The following is a 23,995-nucleotide window of genomic DNA, read 5'->3' as shown; positions in this document are numbered from 1 at the left end:
TATCTGACATGCCCGCATGTCCATGCAGATGTCGGTGTACGCTGGTATAAATAAAAAGCGGACCCGTATGAAAGTCACCCGCCCCTACAAGACGCTATCCAATCAATAGGTCGTTTTTGGAAGATAGGCACGTGTTTCGTGGAATATAAATCTGTATTACAAGTAGGCAGAAACCATTGCAGCCAATCCCAGCGAAGGAGGCGGGACAAACAGGCTGCCGTCCGCTCTGACAGTGGCCCTCTTCCAACGCCGAAACAGACCGAGAGAAAAAAAAAAAATCATACCACTACGCAAATCCTTCCAATGGAGGAGGGCCAGGACGTTGAAGCTTGTTCGGCAAATGAAAAGAACGTCTGCAAGCTAGCCACCTAGCTCAACTAAAGGGAGAAGAAGCTAAAGTTGTGAGTAACGTCAGCATTACGAATAGTAAAGTAAATGAGGACCCAATGGTTGCTATTAGTGTAGTTAACGTCGGCTTACGCCAAGTTCCGTTATTAACTTTGTCGCTGAGGTTAGCTTTCCAATTGTGGTACCAAAACTGGCTGTCGTAGCATGCTAAAGAAGGAGTTTGGTTGCTCTGCTATTGAGTTAATCGCCTGAATGCCTTGCAAGTTGAACCGTAAGCACGGACCAGATTCTTGTTGTCATTAGTTTTTATCGCTGCTAGATAGCCAGCAGGGCTCGCACGTTGAACGTTAACTTATAGTTGAGAACTGGCTGGTCAGCTAAAGTTGCTGCAGCTAGCTAGCCTGCTACTCAACACTAGCAGTTTCTTCAATGCAGTATTAACACCAGGCTAGTTGCTAGCTAAATACTACCATGAAGCTTATTTTGTTATACGTTAGCCTGTGTTAACGTCACTAGTTCTTCTATAATTATAGTTTTGCCGTGGAAATGACCATGCTTCGTGCCAGACAACAATAATGTTGGCAAACTTGTTTGGTATGTTTACCTGCAGTAAGTGCTGAGCAATATAGCTGAAAAGTTTACCACGGTCAGAGGTTTTATTTCAGTCGATATCCATAAGTACTGATAAAATGAAATAACCTAGTTTTAATAAAGACTTGGAGGGAACGATTTAATGAGAATATAAGTACTTTACTTTGATTTTAACAACTTAGGTCCATTACTAAGCTGCACATGTAGTGAACTGCTAACACACCATTGAAAAATATCCAGATTTACACACTTGTATAACTGTAAGAAGAAATGAATAATTTATACTGCACAATTTAAAAAAAAAAGCAAATAAAGTCCAGAGACAGAAGGAAGGTGATCAGGGAAGAGCTGCTGCACTGCACTTGTGTTATGGCTCTGAGTGGCTGGCCTGAATCTGGCATCATTAGATGGAGACCCTGATGTCATGTCTGTCAGCCCTCTGTGCTGGCCTCCACATGTGCGTTGCTTAGGGACTTGATGGTGGGAGCACAGGAGCAAGAGCGATTTTTGACTGCCAAGCCCTGGTATTTGTCAACCACAACCTCCAGCAGGGAAGGTCTGTAGGCATAGATGAAGGTAAAGTGACAGAGAGTGAACTGACTCTGTTATCAAAAGATGTGATAGGCTGTTTATGATCCTGGCCAAAAGTTTATTTATGGAGTTGAACTTTGCAATTTCCTTATATACTTAGATTGTGGTTTACATCTGAAGCATATAAGTAAACATTCTATTTGACGAAATGTCTATTGTAGGTACATTTTGCTGTTGTTTTATGGCCTGGGCCTACCTGCAGCAAAACAACCAACCCACAGAGTTGACCCAGTGTTTTTTTTCACCCACTTGATTTATGTAGGATATAAATGAGCAAAGTAGAGGTGCATTATTTTTGGTTATATCTTCAACATCGTTTTTGTTTGAGAGAGAGGTCACTCTTTAAAAGGCAATGGTGTGTTTTAAGGGACTAAACTGTAATGTGACTATACATGTGATTCATATGCAGTGGCATGACAGTGAGAGGACTGTCAGCTTTGCATCTAACATTCCTCTGAGGACTTCATTCTCCCAGTTCGGAGTGCATCAGACATACAATGAAGCATTTGTTAATTTTCTGTAGAGACCCAAGCAGTGGCACTTGGAGACAGACAAGGAGGAATCTGGTGAGTCTGCTGTGTGACTGGAGGTGGAGATGGCCAAGGCATTTCAGAGGAAAGCAGTGACAAAAGAAAAGCTAGTCTGTGTTCACTTGTAAGCCCACATAAGGGTGAATGATGCTTTGAGTAGGAATGCTGTGCATATTTCCATATAAAAGTTAGATTACGGCATATTGTGTGCACACTGTAGTTTTGCAGTTAGACGGAGGTGACTCAAAATGTAATCTTGTCTCAGCTAACTGTGTTTGATTTTGCTACAGTGTAATGTCTTTTGGGTTATACACTGCTGCTAATGTGAACTTGCTGTAAAGTGACGTCGTGTCAGCATTGTGTATTTTAGACTTTGCAGGGCTGTGCTAACACTGGCCTTTTAGACTGTTGGTCTTTGCAACTAGCTGACCACCCCCTCATCCCTGCCAGGATAAGCCTCTGATGGCAGTACAGATGTGTAGACTATTCTCTTATATATGCACGAACTACAGGGAATCCCCCTAGATTGCAGATAGTCATCTATCTGTGATTATCTGCGGCATAATTCCAGTGAATTAGTGTGTTTGCTTTAATCTGGTAAGACATTAATGGCATTGAAGAGTATGGGGATGAAAAACCAAGCTCTGTGAAATGCCCCCACAGTGGCCTCTCACTAAGCTGCCCTTTGCAAGGATTAACCGTTAACTCAGCATTTCAGTGGTGACAAAAATATTATTTACGCATGACAACCATTACTCAGTTTCTTACACTTCAACAATAATGTTGATCCAAAAAGCTGTCTGTCTTAATGTATCTTTGAACTCTGCAGCAGTAATCAGTTCCGAAAGTTTTTTGGGTGTCGTGTTATTAGCACATTAGCAGCTTTTCTTTATACATCCAACTTGTGTTGTTATTTGGACGATGTTTTCATATTTATACACTACACTGTTCCTCCTAATGACTTGCATGTCATCTGGATATGTGCTTGAAACTTCCCACGCATCTTGGCTTATTGATTTCCTTATTAGGCGCCTGCTCCAATGGCCCATGACCTCTCAGCAGGTCGCCTAGTTCTATATAAGCAGCTCACACACAGAATCCTGATATAACCTCTCCAAAACTTGTGTGACATCTTCATGTCATACAGTACGAGGTGTCATTTATCTGGCTTGATTTCAACAGATGACCTCCTAGAAGTAAGCTGACCAGTTGGATCAGGTATTTGTTCATTTGCAGTTGGCTAAATCTTTAACTAAACCACTGAATAAATACACTGAGAATATGTGCATGGATTTGGCTTCAAACCTTGTTATTCAGTTAAATGTTATCCCTGATATGTATGTAAGCACCTATCTTTGTGGTCACATTGTCCTGCACTGAGTGTTACACCCACTGCAAAATGAACTTCCATAAACACTTAATGTTGAACAGCAATGCTGTGCTTTTTTTCTGTTTGTAGGAAATGAACACGCTATGATGCGGGCTTCTCATAAAACAGTGAAGATGAGAATACTCATAAGTCAGAAAAATACTGAAAGTTGTGAAGTTGTTCTATCATGAATGATAAAATAAACTGGGCTGGTCTGCAATAGAAAGGTGTTTATTTGTTAGTATTTAATATAGTTGTGCATTTGTTTTTAAATTAGCAGTTGGTCACTGTCTCTATGACCTTCGTATAGTTAACTTCCCAAGGTCTCTTCCTCTTCCTCATACATTGTAGATTAATGCACAACATTGCTTTACTGAGTTAGGCATTCTTTTCACTGATTGCATTGGAAGACTTGGCATAATGTGTAGTGCACAATGAGGACTGAGTCTAGCTAGAAATAACCTATAATTGAGCCCTGCTGAGCGAGATTATCCTTGGCTTTGGAAAGAGGGTTTGGAGCATAATTGATGTTTGGGTCTGCCTTCGCCAAAGAAACCACCCTGTCTTTGCCCTCAAGACGGCCTCAGCTGAGTTGGTTGTGTTTTTGCCATATTTAGATCTGTTGATGGTACATTAAGCCCACATATTTTCTGGCTATATATGTCATTCAGTTTGAGGTAAAGATAAAGGGAATATCTGTTGAAACATGCAAAAAGGTGTTTGTTCATGCACTTCCCTTTCTAGTCGGAAGAAACCGGTAACCAGTCTTTTTAAGAGGTAGTGATTACAACAGGCCAGGCCTGTCATTTAGCGTTGGAGAGAGCCAGATATAGGCTTTTCCTCCTTTGTGCAGTTTACTGTTGCACACTGCCTGTTTGTGACCATGAGTTGGCCTAAATTCTTTCAAGGCAAGTCGAAAAGGTGTGCTGCCTTAGAGATTCTCTCGTGGTTGTGCAGCTGTCATGCCTTCATATGATGAACTTGAAGGGAACTGTACAGAATGGTTGCAGGCTAATGAAAGCTGATATGTGGCAGGAAGGAGAAGGGCACACAACAATGTAAGACAGGACAATTTTGTCTTTGTCAGGGTTATGTTATATTTCCTGGATGGGCTTTTGCTGTCCTATTTGTGGCACCCCCGCAATTGCAGAGCAGTATTAGTAGATGAAGTGAAGTTAATCATTGATCAGATCAATTCAGCTCAGCTAACCTTTAGTTTGACTCACAAGCTGCAGTAACGTCAAAATGTTCAATGTTTAAACTTTTCAAATTTGCACAGATCAGGAACTGTACACATTCACTAAGAGAATTTTAAGTTGTGTTGAGATGTATGTTTTAGCACTCCCAGAGAAATGAATTTGTTTGAGTGCTTAAATATAGAGCAGGAGCTTAGTCTGCGGTTCGATTTTTGCGACAGTATTCAGGATGTGCGCAGAGTTTGGCTTACCCTTTTTCTGTGGTCACATTTTTTTTTGTGTGTGTGTGTTTTGGAGTCGCTGAGCTGGAACAGGAAGTCAGATGTATTATTCACAGGTTTTTCACCGTGAGAAGCGAGTGATGGTGCTTGAGATTTTTTTTTGCTGGTTGTGTGATGGGTGGGATAAGGTATGTGCAATGGTATGTCGCTTTGACATGACTTTTAGGCTGCCAAGGTTTTTGTTTTGTTTTGACTTGCTATCACTGCTGACCTGTTCTCACCATCCGTCCACAGTGTTGAGGGTGGAAGTTCTCACACCTCAACTTCTCTGTCTGGCTGCTGTGTGACTAAGTGGCTTCATCTTCCTTCCTTTGTATGACTTCAGTTTGATAACAGAAGTTTCCACCCTTCTGCACTTAGTCTTACTATTTATGTCAATCTAATGTCATTGAATTATGCTTACCAACATTTTGTTAACTTGAAAACGAAATATTTTACATTCTGCTCTGAATCGGACAATAACCATGATTGTGTGACTGGATATGAGATTGCTTGACTATAAAAGGAGCCATTTGTAGCCACAACAATGATGGAAGGAAAGTGGAGTTTTGGAGGCTCTGAACGCTTATGTAACTGCCTCTTGGATGTAGTGGGTAATCTTCAGATTATTACTCTGCTCAGGAAGAGGTTTTAATCCTGTCCCAATACAGAGCAAACCAGGCTGACGCCAACAGTAGGCTGACCTATCACTTTGCTGTGACCAAGATTGGACTGCCCGGTGATGCTCTGCCTTCACTGCACTGTTGTTGTATAGGATGTTGTTCTGTGTTGTAGCTGAGAGATATTGAACAGGAATTTTCAATATATAATCAAAACTTCAAAATTTCGGGTGGGTGCACATAGGGAGAGACCAGCAGTTATGTGACAATCTGAGATGATGAAATGTCAGTAAAAGTCACCGACATGCAGTGATGACAGGCAAATTAACCATTACTGGATACTAAGTTAAACTAGTCAATTTTGATGCTATGCATGTGAGGCAAATACCAGCTGGTGCAAAGGATACTGTTAATTGATGTATGACACCATAATAGTATCCCAAAAGTTTATGGCTTTGTGCGCTTCAGTCACATCAAAATGGGGAAGCAGCTGATCACCTGAAGTGCACAACTGCACTCACAAGTTATATAAGATCCCAAATTTAAAATGTCATGTCTGGGTCTACGTTTCTGAAATCACTGGCATACAAAAGTTCATTGTGTGGTTTAGCTATCTATGGAGACTGGGCAGGATCTGATGGCCTTTGAAAGTATGTATTTTTCTTCTACTTCAGACTTACGAGCTTACAAGTCATATTTTTACTGTTAAATAATTTGTCACACGGCAGCCCTTACTACGTTGACAGTGACCGATGAAGTGTTGGCTACTCAGTTTTACTCAGTCATGTGGGTTGGCAAGTAAACAGAGTTACCTCAGCAACCAAAGTAGGGCTGCAGCTAACGAAGCCGGACATTGGCGCTGCATCGTGCATGTATTATGTATGCACGATGCAGCGCGGATGTCCGCGTTTAGATACAGCTGTATAATAAACACTGACATCCGTGTTTACGATAGATCGCGGATGTCCCCACTGTATCGTGCATACATAATATATGCATGATGCAGCGCCGATGTCCGTCCGTGTTCTGCGCTCCGGTCGGACGCCGATTTCTGTTGCATTGCGCGCTCACTTCCGCTTTTGATGACGTATCGTGCTCGGACGATTACTCGAGGGTTCGTTAGCTGCAGCCCTAAACCAAAGCTTTAAATGTCCACAAGTGAATAAGCCACAAAGGAAACAAGCATCAAAGTGTTTTTTTTATGTGGACTGGGATTCAGTTATCCATGTTATCGAGGAAATTCAAAGACAATGTAATATTGAAAATGTGTCTGATGGCTTTGTGTCACACTAATGTTAATGTGCTGCTTACCGAAAAAGTCAAAGGTGATTTTAAAACAGTCACTAAAATTCCATCATTTAGCAAAACCACGAACTGTAACTGTCTTAGGTGAAAGATGTACTATTTAAAACATGTTACTTTACTCTCAATGTGTCATTTACAGGTTTACCGGAAAATAATCGTAGTTTGTAAAAAAACAAACAAGCAAATTCTGCACTCCTTAGCACAACCTAGAAACCATGACAGACCTGGCTTTGATCAGCAATCACGTCAAAAATTTAGTGACACTTCAACTGAACTGCAGGCTGTATTTAAAAGAAAACAGACAGGAGAAAAGAATGGAAACAAACTAGTAATTTAGACGAAGATATAACATACTTGTGCAGTAAAATAAATGCTGCATGGCTCAAAAACTGTATGCTGAGAAAGTAGTTGTGCAAGATACAGCATTGTCTTCCCAGAGCAGATTTCCATACTTATGTAAAAACATAAGTAATCTGTAAAATATCTTTGTGGATCTTTTTTTTTTCAGTCTTGGTACCACCTGTCGCCAGTTATTATGTCACACATATTGATTCAAGATTATTTATTTTTTGCAATAAAAAGTAATTTGAATTTTTTCCTTTCTGTAATTATTTATGGCTTTATATGGCATTATAATTTTGTTATACTGCCACTTTATGCCACAGTGAAACAAAGAGCTCACATTGAGTAAAAATGTGACAGAATTAAAAAAAAAAATGCATAGAAACAGCTTGGGATCCAGAGGACAAAGTTTAGGTGAAGAGTATAATTTGTACTTAGCTCTACTAAATGGCAGTGACGGCTTGTTTTTTGTTGTCATGTCAATTTTCTACTTTGGTGATGTTAAAGATGCAATTTCTGTGCACTCCCTTTCAGAGTCTTGTGCAGTGAATTTGAGGGCCCTCCTGTCTCTTTCCAGTTCCAGCCATTGCTCTATGGCCTTAAGGTACGTTGAATGGGTTAAGAGGGTTGTGTTCCACTGCTGTGGTTTAGCTTTTACAGCAGCTGCCAGCTAAGTACTGTGGGAATGAACAGCGTGTTGGAATAATCTCTGAGTTTGTTTTCTGAATTATGTAAGTTGCAAGGTAGACTTTTTAGTCTTTTCAGAGTTGCATTTGGCTTTGTGGTCAGCTTAGATGATTTTATTTGTATACTGTCATGTTGCAGTCTTAAGGTGAAGAATGCCTCACTGTGCTCTGTCTGCAGTTATACGTTACCTCCATATGGGCTAAAAGTTTTAAGTAAGGCCATCTGAAGGTACTATATTTCTTGTGTACTTGTATATTTAGTATGAAACACGATTATAATTCTGCTATAGGGGAAAAAACACTCTGGCTTGTTTGTATTCCTTTTAACCATACACAATTGCCTTGAGTAGTGCTAAACCCCGGCTGCAGAGATGGAGCCCAGGACAAATAGTGTCAGGAACTGTTTTGCTGTAACATTTGCACACAGGGAATGAAACAGGCCTGCTGTTTCCATACCTTAAGCAAAACTCGCCATATTCAGTGTGTAGGTTGCTGCTTGAAGGCAGATGTTGTTTCCTGTAGCAGAGGAGATTTTGAAAACAGTGACACGTCGATACCAGAAAGGGAGGAAATTTTGTGAAAGTAGTACAGCTACTTAAAGTCTAATTCTTAAATGCATATTTAGCAAAGAAACATCCCTGGACAACAATACTGTGGTCCAAAACAGGTTCAGCCCATATTTCGTGTTTGTGTCGTACACTGGATACATCATCAGATACTGTCAATACAACCAATAGATTACTATGCTTTGAAAATAATCCTTCATAGAAGCTCTGGTGTCAGCATTCTTGAAAGAAATTAACCTAAAAATAACCAGTTAAGTTGTCACTTTTGCAAGAAACTATAAATGTCATGAAGTTGAGATATACTAGTGTACTCCACTACATACTGTTGTAAAATATTGTTCTGCGTATTATTGTGGCCTCCGGGAGATGAGTGTGATCTCAGAACTGGTCAGGACAACAAAAAAGAGGGTAATTTAGTTGCAGAGTCTGGTTAGGTCACATTCTGACATTCTTCAGCCGTGACAACCAGACTCTCTGTGGGTTGCCTCACAACTGTCATTCATGAGTAGGAAGGACCAGCTTGATCTCTTTGTCTGAATGTTAAATGTTTTGTTTCTTGTTTCTGTTTGACCATGAAAAACTCTGTCGAACCAATTTAGCTTGTAGGCACCCTTGTCTGAAAAAGAAACAAAGATAAATCTATTGTAGGCAAGAATAGAAAGACAAAGTTTGTCCCGATAGCTTAACAAATAATTGATTGTAGTGTCAATAAAAGTCAAAGAGTGAGATTTGCTTCCTGGCCTGCCTTTGACTCTAATCTTGAATATGTAGTCTATAGACTTAGCAGGACTGTTAAGGAAAAACTGAAGCATTACGTAAAAGGACAATTATTTATTTATTAAAATTTTTTGCATAGTGCATATGAGCCAAAAATAGTGGTATTGTTTAAATGTTTCCAGATTGCACACATATATGCATGCCTGTCAAGTGATGTGCTTGTTGTGGTCTAATAACTTTGGAATATGTAAAGATTTTATTAGGATTTCACAATTATAGAAACATACAAGAGTTGTAAACTCAATAGCCATAATTTATAGCTTGCACTGTAACTTTGGTGAGCCATAATCTAGGAAATGGGAAGGGATTGTAGTAGTAGTAATAAGGGAAATCAAATTCGTGTTGTTACATAGACACATCTGCAAAAATGTCATTTTATAGCTGCATATTTTCAGGTTTCACTTTGGAGTCTAGCACAGGAAGGCAAGATTGCAGCTAGATAGTGTAGTAGCTGTTTTCACCATGAGGGGGCACTACAACATAGTTTTGACGTGCAGCTTACCTGACACGGACCTCAAACTGTTTACTCACATCCCGAGGTAGAGTTTTGTGCATGGCCGGAGCGATCGCAATGACTGTAGCAGATTTAGTGCTGACAATGTACAGAACAGCCCCCTCAGCTGACTGCAGAACCGACCCTGACTTCTGGGCCCGAGCCCACTAGTTTTCCTGTTTTCTCCTGCTTGAAAGCAGAACTAGGCAGAGACGGGTGGGACCCAGAAACGGCCTAGGAACGCTGCACATTGTTCCCAGAGCTTCCTCTTCCACATTCCTGGGCTGATTGGGATCTGGGCCTCCTGTGCAGGGGTATTGTTCTAACTCCACAGCACCAGCAGACCTGGCCCCAGCTAACCGCAGCTGCCTCCACTGGCCATTGTGGTGCTCAGGCCAAGTGATGGCTATCTTTACCTCATCAGTCAGCCCCCCTCTCTCTTTCTCCCTCTCTCTCTGCCTCTCTGACTCATTTAGTGATTCTTACGAGGATGTGCTGCCTCAGCCTCTATGCATCTTTGCTTAGGCCCCAGTCTTGCACCATCCCAACAAATGCCCCTCCTTGCAGCTTAAAGCATTTTTGTTTCTTGTGCATGATGGCTTAGATCTTTTGTGTTGTTGGCAATATTCTGTTCAATATTGTCACGCCATTTCAAATGGTTCAACTTTGGCTCCAGATTGCTCATCCTGGTTATCAAGTTTTGGTTATCAGCTTAATTGTGTTCTGGGCTGTCCTGTCATAACTAGGGCAGCCAGTTAGGCAACTTACTTTCTTTACATAATGACACTTTGACATCCATTCACAGTGCTGTTGTGTAAGTGGTTGAATACACAACTAGAAATTAATTTCTGTGCTGAGTCTTCTGCTCTTTACGCTCAGTGAGACCAAAATAGCCGTCAAATTAACACCACCACTCTTAGCATGGGGCTAAAATCTTCTTTCTTCGATTTTATGGTTTCTCTCTGATTAAAAAAAAAAGGTGTAAAATTGATTTAAAAGTAAATGAATGAAATTTAAGAGACTGAAGGTGCATACTTTTCATTTATCAAAATTGTGACAGCTTTGGAATGATTTTGTGGAGCAGTTTTCTGCAAAAGTGTTGGTCAGCCAGTGTCCAGCTCTAACAAGCTTCTTGGTGGTTTGCCATCAAATCTTGCTGAGCAGTTCCGTTTTTTTTTTCCTCAACAATTTAAGGCTTGTCAGTAGATTTCAACAATTTGTTTGTGCTGCTTGGTGTATTTTCTGCCAGCTGGCCTGTAGAGGGGAGACTTCTCGCAATACTGCTGCACTTCATTTATTATAGATTTGCAAAGTGGAGCAAGGTTTTCTGGTCATCCCTGGTTGCTGAAGTCTCATTCATTATTCCCAGAGAAAATGTTGCATGCCTTCATGTTGGGACTGTTTGATGACGGGGATCGGCAAAAAATTTTGCTGGTTAAATCACTGGTCTAAAAAATTAACAAGTGTGTTAAAAAACTACCAGATCTTCAACAGACTAAGTCAAAGACTCTGTCCAAGCTTTATTAGATTCTACAGCACATCCGCTCGGCAAATAGTCTGCGTAAGTTTCTGGATCAGTGTAGCCAACGCATACGTAAAATCCAGTTATCTAAAATGATCTCATTAACTGCCAAAATGAGCTAAAAAATGGATGCTGAGAAAATTGGAAACACAATCTGCAACTTAAATCAGTTAATTTTTAAGGTATTTTTAATTCTTGGTAGAATTCATCAGTTTTGACACCTAATTTAGTTAACAGTCACAACAACAATGGAAAATTTTGAATTCCCTACGTTTCAATTTGTACCTCTGTCTGCTTCTTCATCATGATGGAGCCTGAGGCATATGGTTTTGTAACCGTTAGCTCATGTCAAAGTGATGGATAAAACATGATTTCTTATCATTTGTGTGAAATGACATTAAAGATGCTGTGTAACGAAAACATTGCCATGGGTGCACAGAACAAAACACTTTCAAAACCTGCAGCAGTTTGTCTGCAGACTAGGTTTGGAGCTTTCTAAATTTATTTAAAAACCATAACTGAAATTCGTAGATAACTACTGTTTATTTTATTTTTTTTATAAATGCACAGGGAAAACACAGGAAGATAGTGGTATATTTTAAAAAAATCCTTTACGTCCTATCTCAGGCTTCTGACATGGTTTATACACTGAAACAATTACATCATGTCGCTGACATTTTCACACACTGCAGTAGAGGGTGTAAGCACTTTCTTAATAAGTTCCTGACCACACTTATTGGTCTTACATGCGATGCATTTTGTCCTTAAGATAATTGCCCAGAGACGACATTTTCTATGAAGGAGATGGCTGCTTCAGTGTGAGGTTATGTAACCCATAAAAAATAAATAGAATTCTTTGACATCTTTGAGTTAACACTTGCTCACCAGTGTAATATTATCCACATCACAAAGCTAATTAGAACTGTTTTAGCACAAACATAGTTTGGATAGCTTTCTTAGAAAACCATTGTATTAAATGGTTCAGACTTACACAGTACAATACTGGGCAGACTGTGTGCTTTAATGAAATTTTCCTTCTTTTGTGGTCTCTCTATGAGTTGCATCCGTTTTGCAGCTCTGCAATATTGCATGCCAATTGCATTTGACTACTCAGTTGTATATAGTGCAATGTTAAGTTTTTGTTTTGTTGTTTTACAGTTTTTAATTGATACTCCAATGCACAGAACAGAGTTGTAGGACACACTGAAGCACACAGTGACTCTGTGTTATCATTAAGGCACACTTCAAAATTTTACTGTCATTGTGGTTAAATATGATCAAAATTAAACCGATTGAGAAACAACCACCCACTGGCTTCTCATGTTACAATGACTAACCATATCAGCTGCCTTCTGGCATTCAGACACTAAGAAACCTGTAATCTACTGAAGTTGTTTGTCTTGGCACTTAACTCGTACAATTCCATTCTTCATTTTGGCGAGTATAGCTGAAATATTAGTTTATTTTCATTTTAGTAATTCATTTTAATGTTAAAGCAACAATAAAAAACAAACGCATCCAAAATAAATTTGCTCTTCAACAAAAATACATAAGGGCAAAGGAATGATCTGACCTTGAAACACAATAAGGAAGTAAATTCAGCTTTGCAGTAAACTGATGTAACAGTAAGATGCAATAAATAAACCGCCGCTCCTGACTGACCTCTGCCTCCACCAGAGGAGGTCTGCAGCCGTGGATGTGGATGACGAGAGGCCAAGCAGTAGCCGAGTCACACCCTTTGGAAGACCTGTACGCAAGCCACGGGGAAAAGGTCAATATCAAGCGATATGTTTTTGTCCATGCAACCAAACTTTATATTTTTTATGCGCTTTGATGGCAGTTGGCAGTTTACACATTTAAATGAAATTATGAAATGTTCTATTAAACACGTTAGAGGCTCAACTTTCTTGACCACGATCTTAGGTACTTTGCCACTCTTCCAGTTTGTGCAGGACTGGTAACTTATACCCAGTTTGTCTTGCTGTGGTAAAAAAAAAGAGCTTTTAAAGCTGCAAAGCAAAGTTTTAAATCCTGTTAGGATCATTAGAAATGCCAGGCAGAGTTTTTTTTTAATTCAGTGTTGATGTCAAAATGCTTAATGAGTTATTAATTAGAGCAAGATAAAATAAATGTTGTTTTTATTTGTATTGCCCCATTGCATTGTTCAGTGTATAGTTAATGATGAAAAAACAGAAATTTCTTCCCTTAAAGGTGTTTTAACCGCTTCTTGCACACTGGTGCTTTGGTCATCTTTAATTTTTGTGGAGTGGTACAGCTTTCTATTGCTGTTGACGACTGGCTGTGTTTGTGCTTCAAAGGCTTATTAATTTTTGCACTCAGTCCCAGAGAACAGCAAATTGATGATTTCTTTAGGCAGTGAGCTTTTATGAGAGTCAGCACAGTATAGTCCCTCTTACTCCGCAGTTAGGGATATTTGGACGGGTTTGAGTTTGCTGCAGGTACAAGCTGTGCAGCCAAGCAGAGCACAGCAGTCTGTCATCACCCCGTTTCACAGACACCATTACTTTGCTCATTCTGTTTCTCTTCATAATAGCTCAGCACAGGCAAGCAGAAGTGAAAGGAAGACGAGGGTTGCTCTTGTTATTTTAGGAAGCTGGCCAGAAAACAAACAAGCATTTGTGCTTGAGTGTGAATGCTAACAAGTGACACAATTTCAACTTTGATAAGAGCTATCAGTAAATGCAGGCAAGCAAGAGTCCCTAGCTCCTCTGAGCTTTCCTACTTCTTAAGTGTCTGTCAATCTTCTTCCTCCTCTCTTGGTTTCTTTCACTGGTAAGAAGCACAGGCCAGCAGGGTGTGGCTGGTGTCGTCGCTGTTGTGATTGGCTGGTGGCCCGGGCTTGTGTTATCTCCTGTGGAACATGTTCTAGTCCCACCCCAGATAGTGCCTGGCACTCAAACATAGCCCTGCCCACACACAATTACATCACGACTCATAAAAAGAGCCATATCTCTTTACTTTCTCTTTACCCTGTGAACAGACAGGTAATGTTTCAGCGCAAGTTTTTGCTTTGTCACTCCAGCTAGTTAGTTAGTTCTCTAAACAACTTTAGAGAGCCTGACAAGTAGTGTCTCTTCTGGTCTGTAACGGCCCGCAGATGTAGGCTCTGTCAGTGAGTGAATGCGTAACTACTGCACATTAGTAGCAGCTCAGCACAAGGACTCTACCTGTCTACCTGCTTGTCTGTAAATGGGGCAGATGAGGCAGACTGGTAGTTTGTGTCAGGGAATGGCGTGGCACAGGCTACTGGACTACACATCAGAGAGAAAGACATAAAAAAAGTTTCAACGAACATGGAGTTTCTGAAGAGCCTGGTTCCAGCTGTCATCTCAGGGGAGTGCTCTCTTGAAAATGGGGGAGCCTTACCTAAGGAAACAGGTCCACGGCTCCTTCGCATGAAAAAGCTGGGCTTGTTAGCCATGGGACAGGCCATTGAAGAAGATCCGGTAGATCCAGTGATGCACTTAAATCCAGGGATTGGCCCCTCCAAACCTGCCCGCAGTAACCACAACCGCCTCAAAGGTACAACAGGCTGAAGTGCATATTCATGTAGTTACCTGCATTGATTTTGGGTTAATTTTTGCTAACAAATATGGGCTGATTTTTATGATTTACAGTTTTTAATTCAGTTTGTCAAGCTTTATTCACATGTAACCAAATATTGGCTTTGCTTTCACCCCTTTATATGCATATGCTAGCATGCATATACATACATATACACTATATACAGTGTTCTAATCACACTAAGGCTGGGCTACCTGTTGAATCCTGATCATCTCTGTGGTACAACATTACCTGACATCATTGGCTTGTAGAAGTCTGTGGTATCAGCTCACTATCAAAGCTCTGTGTTTAAAAAAAAATATATATATATATATATATATATATATATATATATATGTGTGTGTATTGACAACAGTCTATCCTATAGATTAGAGAATTAAACTGATGCAAAATCTATTTTGATATTATCTTCTCAAGAAAGGAGTTGTATTTGGCTTACTGATCCCCAATTTGAGCATTATTACAACATTAGCATTCCTCATTGTGTACATAGTGGTGATTTTCTCAGTCCTGTTTGTATCAGGTCATCTGATAATCGAGCATAAACTAGAAATTGAATATTTGAAACTGATGAACATTGTGTTCATTATGTTTTTAGCCTACTTAGCCAACCTCCTCAAAGTCTGACCTCACATCAGTCTCTACCAGCAGCAACCAGGCAAACTGAGTGGCAGCTGTTTTTTGGGGAGCCAAAGGTACCAACACACTACAGAAAACTGAGTTTAGGCTAGACATGGCCTATTGTATTTAAAAAAAAAAAACCTGCTTGACTCACATTCACTGCTCCCATTAACCCAGGTGTCAGCAGCAGCTAACAGCTGTTTTCAACAAACACACTCAGCTTAAATGACTGTATGCATTACGCTCAGCACCAAGTTGGAGACAAAGTTTACTAAAAGTGAGGACACCAAAAGAACTGAAGTTATTCTGACATTTTTAGAGACCAAGACATGTTTTAAAATGATAGTAGGTTTTGGATTTCCAGGTGTCAGGTGGCCAGAAACCTTCAAATGAATTTTTTTCAGATGTAAGCATGTGTGTCTGGTGTCATCTTGAATACATTTTGAACAATTTAAAATGGTATTATTTTTCTATTATTTTCATATATTTACCAGCATTTGACATGCATGCCTTGTAACATAGAAAGGACACTGTCAGAACTGTGTTGTACATCGTGTCACGGTCTGACATAGTGCTGGCTTATGAGACTGCTTGTTGCTTCTGGGGAGCAATTTTGAGATCCAAAATATTTTAATAAACCATCAAAAGGAAAGCAACGATGCAGGTTATGTGTCTGTAATGCTGAACTATTTTGCTGACCCGGTATGCCTTGTAGAGCGTAGAGAGAAAATATCATAAAACTTAAATTAACGTGATTGTAGTCAGTATTTACATATAATCAATGTAAGTGGACTAGTATTGGGACTGGCTGTTTCTAGCAAATTTTTAGCCATTCCTAAAGCATGAGTTGTGCTGACAAATTATTTTCCTCTGAAGTAGGTCTCTGATTGTGTCTGTGGATACAGTAAGTAAAGGTTTAGTAGATGTGTGTGCATATACACATGGTATGTGTGCGTGCAGGTTAGCCAGTTTGGATCAGCCGTGTGGTGATGACTTTTTATTAGTATCTCAGTTTTGTGCTACCTGTCAGAACATGCTTGTGCCCTATTTGCTCATGGCTAAAGCATAACTCAGCGCTGCCTTCTGCTGTACTCACCTAGCCTGTTGGCCTCCAAGAAAAGGACTAGTCAGCTAGCTTAGCTAACTCTCAATAATGGGCTTCACTCAGTTGGAGTTTTGATGAGCAGTGAAAACAAAACACGGTTGTGTTAGTTCGACTCACATAGTATGTTTGTGCTTAGCTTGTAAAACTAATGGTTGATATGTGTTGAAATCTGCTTTTCTACTGACTGGACTGGGCAAATTGTTTTCAAATCTTTCCCCATTTTTTTCTTTCCAAATAGGAAACCTCCGTCATATTAGAAAAATCTCCTTTTTACATCATGCTGGTGGTGGCAAGGGTCTTAATGGTGAGTTATGTAATGAAAGAAGGGATGTAATCACTACAGTAGCTGAGGTAATTGGAGATGTGTTTAAATCAGAACTGAGTGCCACTCCCTTTCTGCAGAACTGGCATAGCCTGAGTTGGCTTTTAAGGTGGTGCTACTCTATTCTTTCTGCCATTTGTCTTTCTTTGCATACAGTGACATCATTCAGTTGCTGGAAGCAGAGCATTTTAGGACAAGTTTGATTGGGGCAGTATTTGGTTAATGGGTGCAGCAGGTTTCCTGTTTGTGATTAGGGAGTGCTTGAAGCATGTGACTGAACATGAGTCTGTGCTGGTGGATTGTGCTTCTGTCATGAGAGATGTCTGTATGATTTCTGTCTGAACAGACCACAGGGTGTGTATCCAGACAGGCTGGACAAACTTATTCATCGAATGTCTTAAGTAGTTATTAGCCAACTGTAGTGAAACTAAGGCCCTAATGGAGCAGCTCAATGCGGAGTCTGCATTGAGGAGCAGCTCAATGCAGCTGTGAATCACTGTTAATGGCCTTTCTTCAATCAGTTCTGCCAAATAAATAATGGAATTTTAATGATTATCTGTTCATCAATTAATTGCAGTTAATAATTATGTCAATTATTAAAATTATTAAAATATGCTAGAAAGGCAGAAGACAGACATATTCTCAGAAGTTTTCGGTCTCTATGTCCATTCTGTAGAACATATTAAGTTTGGCTGCATCTCTCTATCTTTCTGCTATATGAAGAAAAACTCTGGCTTGCTTGTATTTCTTTAAACCAATCTCAAATGACATGGTGGAGCCAAGTGAAGCACGTGGTTTCATTGTTCCCTCAAAATACGATCCACATTTCAAGCTAAAGCAAATTATCTATTTTAATGGCTAGCACTGTCATTCAAATGTATAATAATTCACTGAAACAAACAGCGAGGTTGTATGGTAGGTGGCTAGTCTGGATGTTGTTGTTTCCTGCAGTGAAGTGGATTTTGAAAATGATAACTTGCACATAGAAGAGAGTCAGGACAAAGCTGCCGAAAAAGAGCAGCCATTGGCAGATTTATACCACAGCCTACATCCAGCACGTCAGACTAAACTGCGACCTGTCGCAGTTGTCGATAAACTCAGCAGCACACAGTTGTGAAAAAATAATTGTCTGTCAGCCAAGAGCATCTGTAGCTGCAAACACTACTAACGTTCAGGACCAAAAGGACTCTAAATATGTAGTTTCAACAACATTAAAACTGTGGAAAAATTGGACTGCCCAGGTAGCTCTGCTGGTTGAGCAGGCGACCTATGAACAGGCGCTGTAGTCCCCAGTAGACTTCCAGCTAGCGGCCCTTTTCTGCAGGTCTTCTCCCCATTCTTCTCCCTGCTTTCTTGTCTGCCTCTCAACTAAACCTGTCTAGTAAAGCCAACAAAAGGCCAAAAAATAACTTATTAAAAAACTGTGGAAAGACGATGATGTGTATTGATGTTACTTTGCTCTGAAAATAAAGGTGCCAGTAAACACGGACAGATTTCCTAGACTGACGAAGTTCCTGCACAGTATTTTGGTCATCTGTTCCAGCTGAGCAGCTGTTTTTAGTAGTTGGACTAACGCTAACTACAATTACCAAGTCACTTCAGCATGTAGATCAGGTTTATTTTGATAGAAAACCACTGTGAGAAGGTCAGTCGTGTTAGAGGCAGTTTCACCTGCAAAGACTGCAGCTCATCTGTTGTGTTTAATATTTTGAATTCTAAGGTGACTGAGCTGATGAACATTTGGTATTAAACAGCTTCAACATATGGAATAACTGCTGCTGTAATTCCATTATTTGAACAATTATTTGATTGTTTTATTGTTAATGTGGTTGACTATTGGTTAAGGAAACGGTTTAAAATTTGCATCCTTACCCCATAATGACAAACTTGGCATCAGATCTTTTGAGTAAGTGCCATGAGTAATGATTTGACCTATTTGATCTTATGTTAAGATGTGTTTTAATTCAGATTTACCTGGTGTTCTGCTTTGTCGTTCCATAGAGACGATATGCTTCCGACCAAAGAACGACTCTTTCCTGAAATTAGCCTCTCTTGATTTGCTAGGCAAATCAAAGGGATGAGTTTGCTCATTCAGTTTGAACAGAGGAGAAAGTTTCTGTTGTTTGAATTTGTTATCTATAAAGGTAGTTTTGATTCTTTTCACTCATACAGCCACAGATCTTTATACCATGGAAGGAAAAAAATCCAGATCATCAGTTTTGTGTGAGAAAGCTTCAGACTCTAGTAAAAATGTGCAGAGTTTCTCAGTGTGCATTGATTATTATTACAGGGAAGTATGAAATAGCTGCTTCGTGACTCAAGGGAGTGTGTGGAAGTAAGGAGCTGTGCAGGTTGCAGTGTTGTGCTGCATACTCAGACTGCTGTGATGGATCTAAATGGCATGTCCTCTGCATCCCAGGCATCACTAGGGAGGTCAGGGATTGAATTACAGCTCCTATCGATTATTGTTCCCACCACTGCCCTTCAGAGAGGCCAGGACAGGAAATGCATCCTCCACCCTGTGGGCTCTTGGGAGGAACAGCTCCTCTATACTGTCTGCAGTCGGGATGGCTAGCTGTCCATCATTGCTCCCACTTTGTGAATGGAGCTACTGTAACCTGCCTTGGTTGTGCATTTAGTTGAGATTATTTGATCAGCGAGCTCTTCTTTCCAGGAAGTGAGTTGTAATGTTGTTTATTTGAGGTCTTCAACTTACGTCAGCTCTGTTGGACAGTAGCGCTTAGCTTTAATGTTCCAAGACCCGGAGAGACGATGTTGTCAGCTCTGCATTCCTTGAACAATGGAGCTGGTTTACAGAAAACAATGCCTGCAGAGGTCTCTGCATGTTGTGTGTTGACTGGCTTGGTTTCCTGATAATGATGACAATAATATGAACTCTAATTTTCTTTAAAATACATAATTCAGGCCTCTACCAAATACTTCTGCCTTCTTCTTACAGTCTGGGAGCTTGAGTCAAAGTTGATCTAAAAGCTTGTTTTCAGTATACTGAAGCCTTTTGCTAGTTTCAGTTGCAGCGTACTCACTGAGACTGAAGGCCTGGAGACTTCTTAGGAAGGTATATATGAAAATAACCAAACTTGACTCGGGCCTAAAGCTATTCAACAATCCAGCCGCTTTGTCATGACCAATTGCACTTGTGTCAGGTAGCAGAACCTAAAATAGTATCTTTAAAGTCAAGGTGAATCTGTATAATTCGTTATTTTCATATTCAACTTAGAATCCAGGGTCTGAAAATGAAAAAGAATCCACTATTCATGTGCAAGTCATTACAAAAAAAACCCATCATCAAAATAACTAGATGTTTTTTGTACTTTTGATTTTATAGTCTAGCGGACAAATAAAACAAGACTCACATGGTGTACCGCAATTTACTGCACTGTATCCATGGCAGTGTAATAATTGCTGATGCAGTTTTTATCAAACTCAGTATCTCCTAATGGTCTACCTGCTGATCTGATGTAATCTGTTAAAAATATTGGTCTGTACTTCAGTTATTCAGACGTGGTGAACACCAGTGTGTCTGTTTACACGTGAAGAATTTCAATGCAATCTTTTATGAAATAAAAGTGGTGTTATTGATTTTCACTGTCATATTCCCTTCAGATTAAATATCAAATTCTTCCCTGGTCTTTCTTCATTTTTTATTTTAAAAGAGCAACTGATTCATGGATTATGGTGGACCAAAACAGCTTTAGGTTGGTTAAATGCTAAATATGTTTGTCAGAATAAATCATACATTAGACAGTGGAAACAGCTATTTCTGGTGGTGACCACAAGGTATCAAAGTTCTGAAACTGAGAAAAATAAACATTAATTTTCGGATAGTCCGTAAGTGTGCCTGTGCTGGTGGCAGCAACTGAAAAGCCTTTGAGCCTGCCAGAGGATGAGAACTTCTGTCAGGAAATTCATTTTTGTAGACAGTCATCCCTCTAATATTTGCAAATATAATGTAGCACTAGATATTCTGGCTACACTGAAAACATTTTGTCAGTAAGCTTAGTCATATTGAAACGTCCTGCTGTAGTTTGAACTATGCAACAGCAAGTCCTCTCCCTTCTCATTGAGGACCAGACTGTGGTTCATTGACTGCTTTATGTGACTTCACATCTTCAGCTGCAGCCGTTGCTCAGGGTGTGATTGCAGTTTAAGAATATTTGGCAGACCTCTAGTGAATAAAATGCCACAGACATTTTTAAAATAGACTTAGTATTTCTAAAATTGTATCACAAAGGGCCATCATAACGTGTTTCTAGTTGTTTGTCCATTTAAAGTACTACTTTGACATTTTGGGAAGTGCATGGATATGAAAATGGTTTTAGCCCTCTCGTTTAACTCTCGGAATCAATAAGCATATTTTCCAAATTTGCAAACTTGTGACCCAGTTTGAAATTAAATGGAACAATGTGTATTTGCAGCAAAATTGCAATGGTGCTGTAATGAATCTGTGCTTATTTATTACAAGGCAGAGTTTCACAGTGGAAGCCTGCATCAGGGTAGCACCAGCCAGGGCTTGACAAAGCATCTGCTTGTGCTGTGTTTGTTTGCAATGAGCTCTGCCTCATTTTGCATAACTTGTGTAGTGGAGGACATGTGACATAGGCAGAGACTGAGGGCAAGAGAGAAATGAAGACTAAACTAAAAGAAGACAAAGAGCATTTGTCTTTTGCAGCTTTCCCACTGCTGTTTCTCGTCAGAATATTTTGGTAACAAACTTAATCCTGTGCTTGACTACAAATTGCTTGATGTCATGTGGCTCAGTTTTTAAGTCTCTGCGACGGGAGGAATATCTACCATCAACACAAGATTAAAATTACAGGTGTGTGTGTTTGTGTCTTGCTTCACACAAACACAAAGGGCTGTTTTCTTACTAATGCAGTGTGTAGTGAGTTTGTGTATCATTCTGTGCGTTACTATGCCTGGTAGCTTTTGAACAGAGCAGTGATGTAATGACTGACTCCACTGGGTGTGAACGTTTAGCTGAGCAAATGGATGACCTGTGATCATTATTATGCCTTGAACTGAGATGAGAAATAGATAAAACATACCACTAGTCACGTATCCCTGGCCCATGGTGTCATCATGTAAATGATTGTAGCGTAACCCACATTTACCTTTATCTTAATGTAGTTCTACACTTAACTTTGGTTTGAACTTGGAGTTACATGTCACATATAATTCAGGAATATAATATTCTTATTTTGGGTTCTGCAGAAACTAGTTCTACTAGTTGTGTTTGCACCCCTATCTATCTTTTTCTTTCTCTCCCTCTCTTCCATCCTCCCATTCTTTCCTTTCCCTCCTACTGCAGTCAGGAATGACGCATCAGTATTGCTATGGAGCTTACAGGAAGTGTCGCTTTGATAGGCTAGTGGAGAGGCAGCACAGTAGCAGCTCTGACATGCGTATGCATTGCTGAACCACAGCCAGGGAACACTCGCAGCATTTTGATGACATCACCCACCCCCACTCTCTGCTCCCGCCTTCCTCTGTTTGCTGTTGAAACAAGCTCACTCTCTCACTTTGAGAGAAAAGAGCAGGCATCAGTAAAAGAACAAGAGCTCGCTCGGAAGAGGAGGGGCCGGCCATGAGCGAATAGAGAGGGAGAGAGCTTTTCGAGGGGAGGCGGAGGGTGGCTGACAGTGCTAGCGGGCTAGGACTGGCACACACATACATACACAGGAAGAGAAGAGGAGAAGGAATATTGCTGCACATTGTTAAGACTTCAATCGTGCACTGTTCTGCTGCTATTTTCTCTCATATCAGGAGCAAAAGTTCTCACGCAGTTTGGTCCTTCATCTTTCTGGATTTTTCTTTGTTGAAATGGGGATGAGGGATTCTGTGGACTGGCAATTGGGCAGCGGGCGCTGGGGTGGAATACTTCTCTAACTAGCCAGGCTATGCACTCTCTCTCCTCTTCTTGCAGTGCAGTTTTAGTCTTAAGTGAACAAGGTGGCAGAAAAAGAAAACCGGTAGGACTTCTTGAGTCTCTGTTGTTCAGGATGGTGCCCTTAACTCGCACCTGTGGAGGGTAGCTTTCAGCCCCAGTCAGGGGAGAGGAGCTGGAAGTGCGATAGGTGTAAAGATTTTTTTTGCGAGGTGATATTTTTGGGAAGAGTGGAATGTTTGGGTTTTGTGAAACAAAAGTCACGGGAACTCTGTAAACTTTGTGCCTTCTGGTGAAACTTAACTTTTGAGAGCCACCATGCTGAGCCTGCAGGATTCGGTCTTCTTTGAGATCAGCATCAAATCTCTCCTCAAGTCTTGGAGTAGCAGCTGTGAGTACCCTGCCAAGCTTGCACACATGTTTACATACCACAGTTACTGCCACCAGACCTATCTACCACACACAGCCAGCAGATCCTGTGCAGCTTTGTACATGCTTGCATGCAATTCATGCTTGGGGTTTTCCTATCTCCTACATGTATCAGATAAGTGGCCATTAATGGAGTTGTCAGGATGACTGATTATGTTTAGTCCAGGTTTAGTCAGGCTTGTTTGATGTGTATGCAGGTGGCAGCAATTAAAATCTTCCATCAGCAGAGTACCCTCCTCCACTTGCTCATCATCGTTCCACTGGCTCCTGGTTGTCCCATAGATTATGTTTCTACTGATGAGCATCTACCGACACATACCATAGGCAGACAAACACTCTCTGTTACTCTGAGGACACTCAGAACTTTCCTTTACTCTATGCATCTTTATCAACTTCTTTTTACTGTAACGTCATAATCACTTTTTTAATCTCTCTAGCAGCACTTAACACACTCTTCATCCCTCCCATCTCCTCCTCATCCTCCTGCTTTTATATCTCTCCTCTTTCTTTCCTCCAAGGCAGCTAATGTTTCCCTACTATTGATCTGTCTTCTGGTTCCCTCCTATTATTAGCTTCCCATGTAGCCCATAATACATCAGGAATCAGAAAGGAGCAGTGTCCTCAGTCTCATTGAAATGTATTGTTTGACATAGATGGATGGTAAACAGCAGTCTGAAGTGCCCACCTGCTACTGCTGATTTATCACTGCGTTGTTACGGCATTAATAATTACACACAGGACACAATACTGTTTCTTGTGTGACTTTTAGGATGCGTAATGTTTTTGTGAGTGTGTGACAAAACTCTGTGAGAAGATTGTACGTAGCCTCTAG

The 23,995-nt window shown here is 40.4% G+C and overlaps 1 protein-coding gene across 14 annotated transcripts in view; it reads left to right on the top strand.

Annotated features, from left to right (window-relative positions):
* Window positions 1-235: 235 nt before the first annotated feature.
* Window positions 236-23,995, top strand: part of fryl (furry homolog, like) — an 83,852-nt gene continuing 60,092 nt past the window's right edge. For 3 of the 14 annotated variants that reach the window (XM_022199526.2, XM_051946673.1, XM_051946672.1), the window contains exon 1: window positions 22,398-23,125. In XM_022199526.2, coding sequence (XP_022055218.1) covers window positions 23,053-23,125 — 73 coding nt within the window. In that variant the 5' untranslated portion in view covers window positions 22,398-23,052. Of the gene's footprint in view, window positions 402-7,686; window positions 7,757-14,190; window positions 14,740-16,763; window positions 16,812-22,397; window positions 23,126-23,995 lie in introns of those variants that run through there. The other 11 variants (XM_051946671.1, XM_051946669.1, XM_051946666.1 and 8 more) reach the window with 9 other exon arrangements.

This window comes from Acanthochromis polyacanthus, chromosome 4 (assembly GCF_021347895.1).
Source record: "Acanthochromis polyacanthus isolate Apoly-LR-REF ecotype Palm Island chromosome 4, KAUST_Apoly_ChrSc, whole genome shotgun sequence".
In the NCBI taxonomy this organism is placed as follows: domain Eukaryota; kingdom Metazoa; phylum Chordata; class Actinopteri; family Pomacentridae; genus Acanthochromis; species Acanthochromis polyacanthus.
This window is presented reverse-complemented; position numbering and strand designations above follow the sequence as displayed.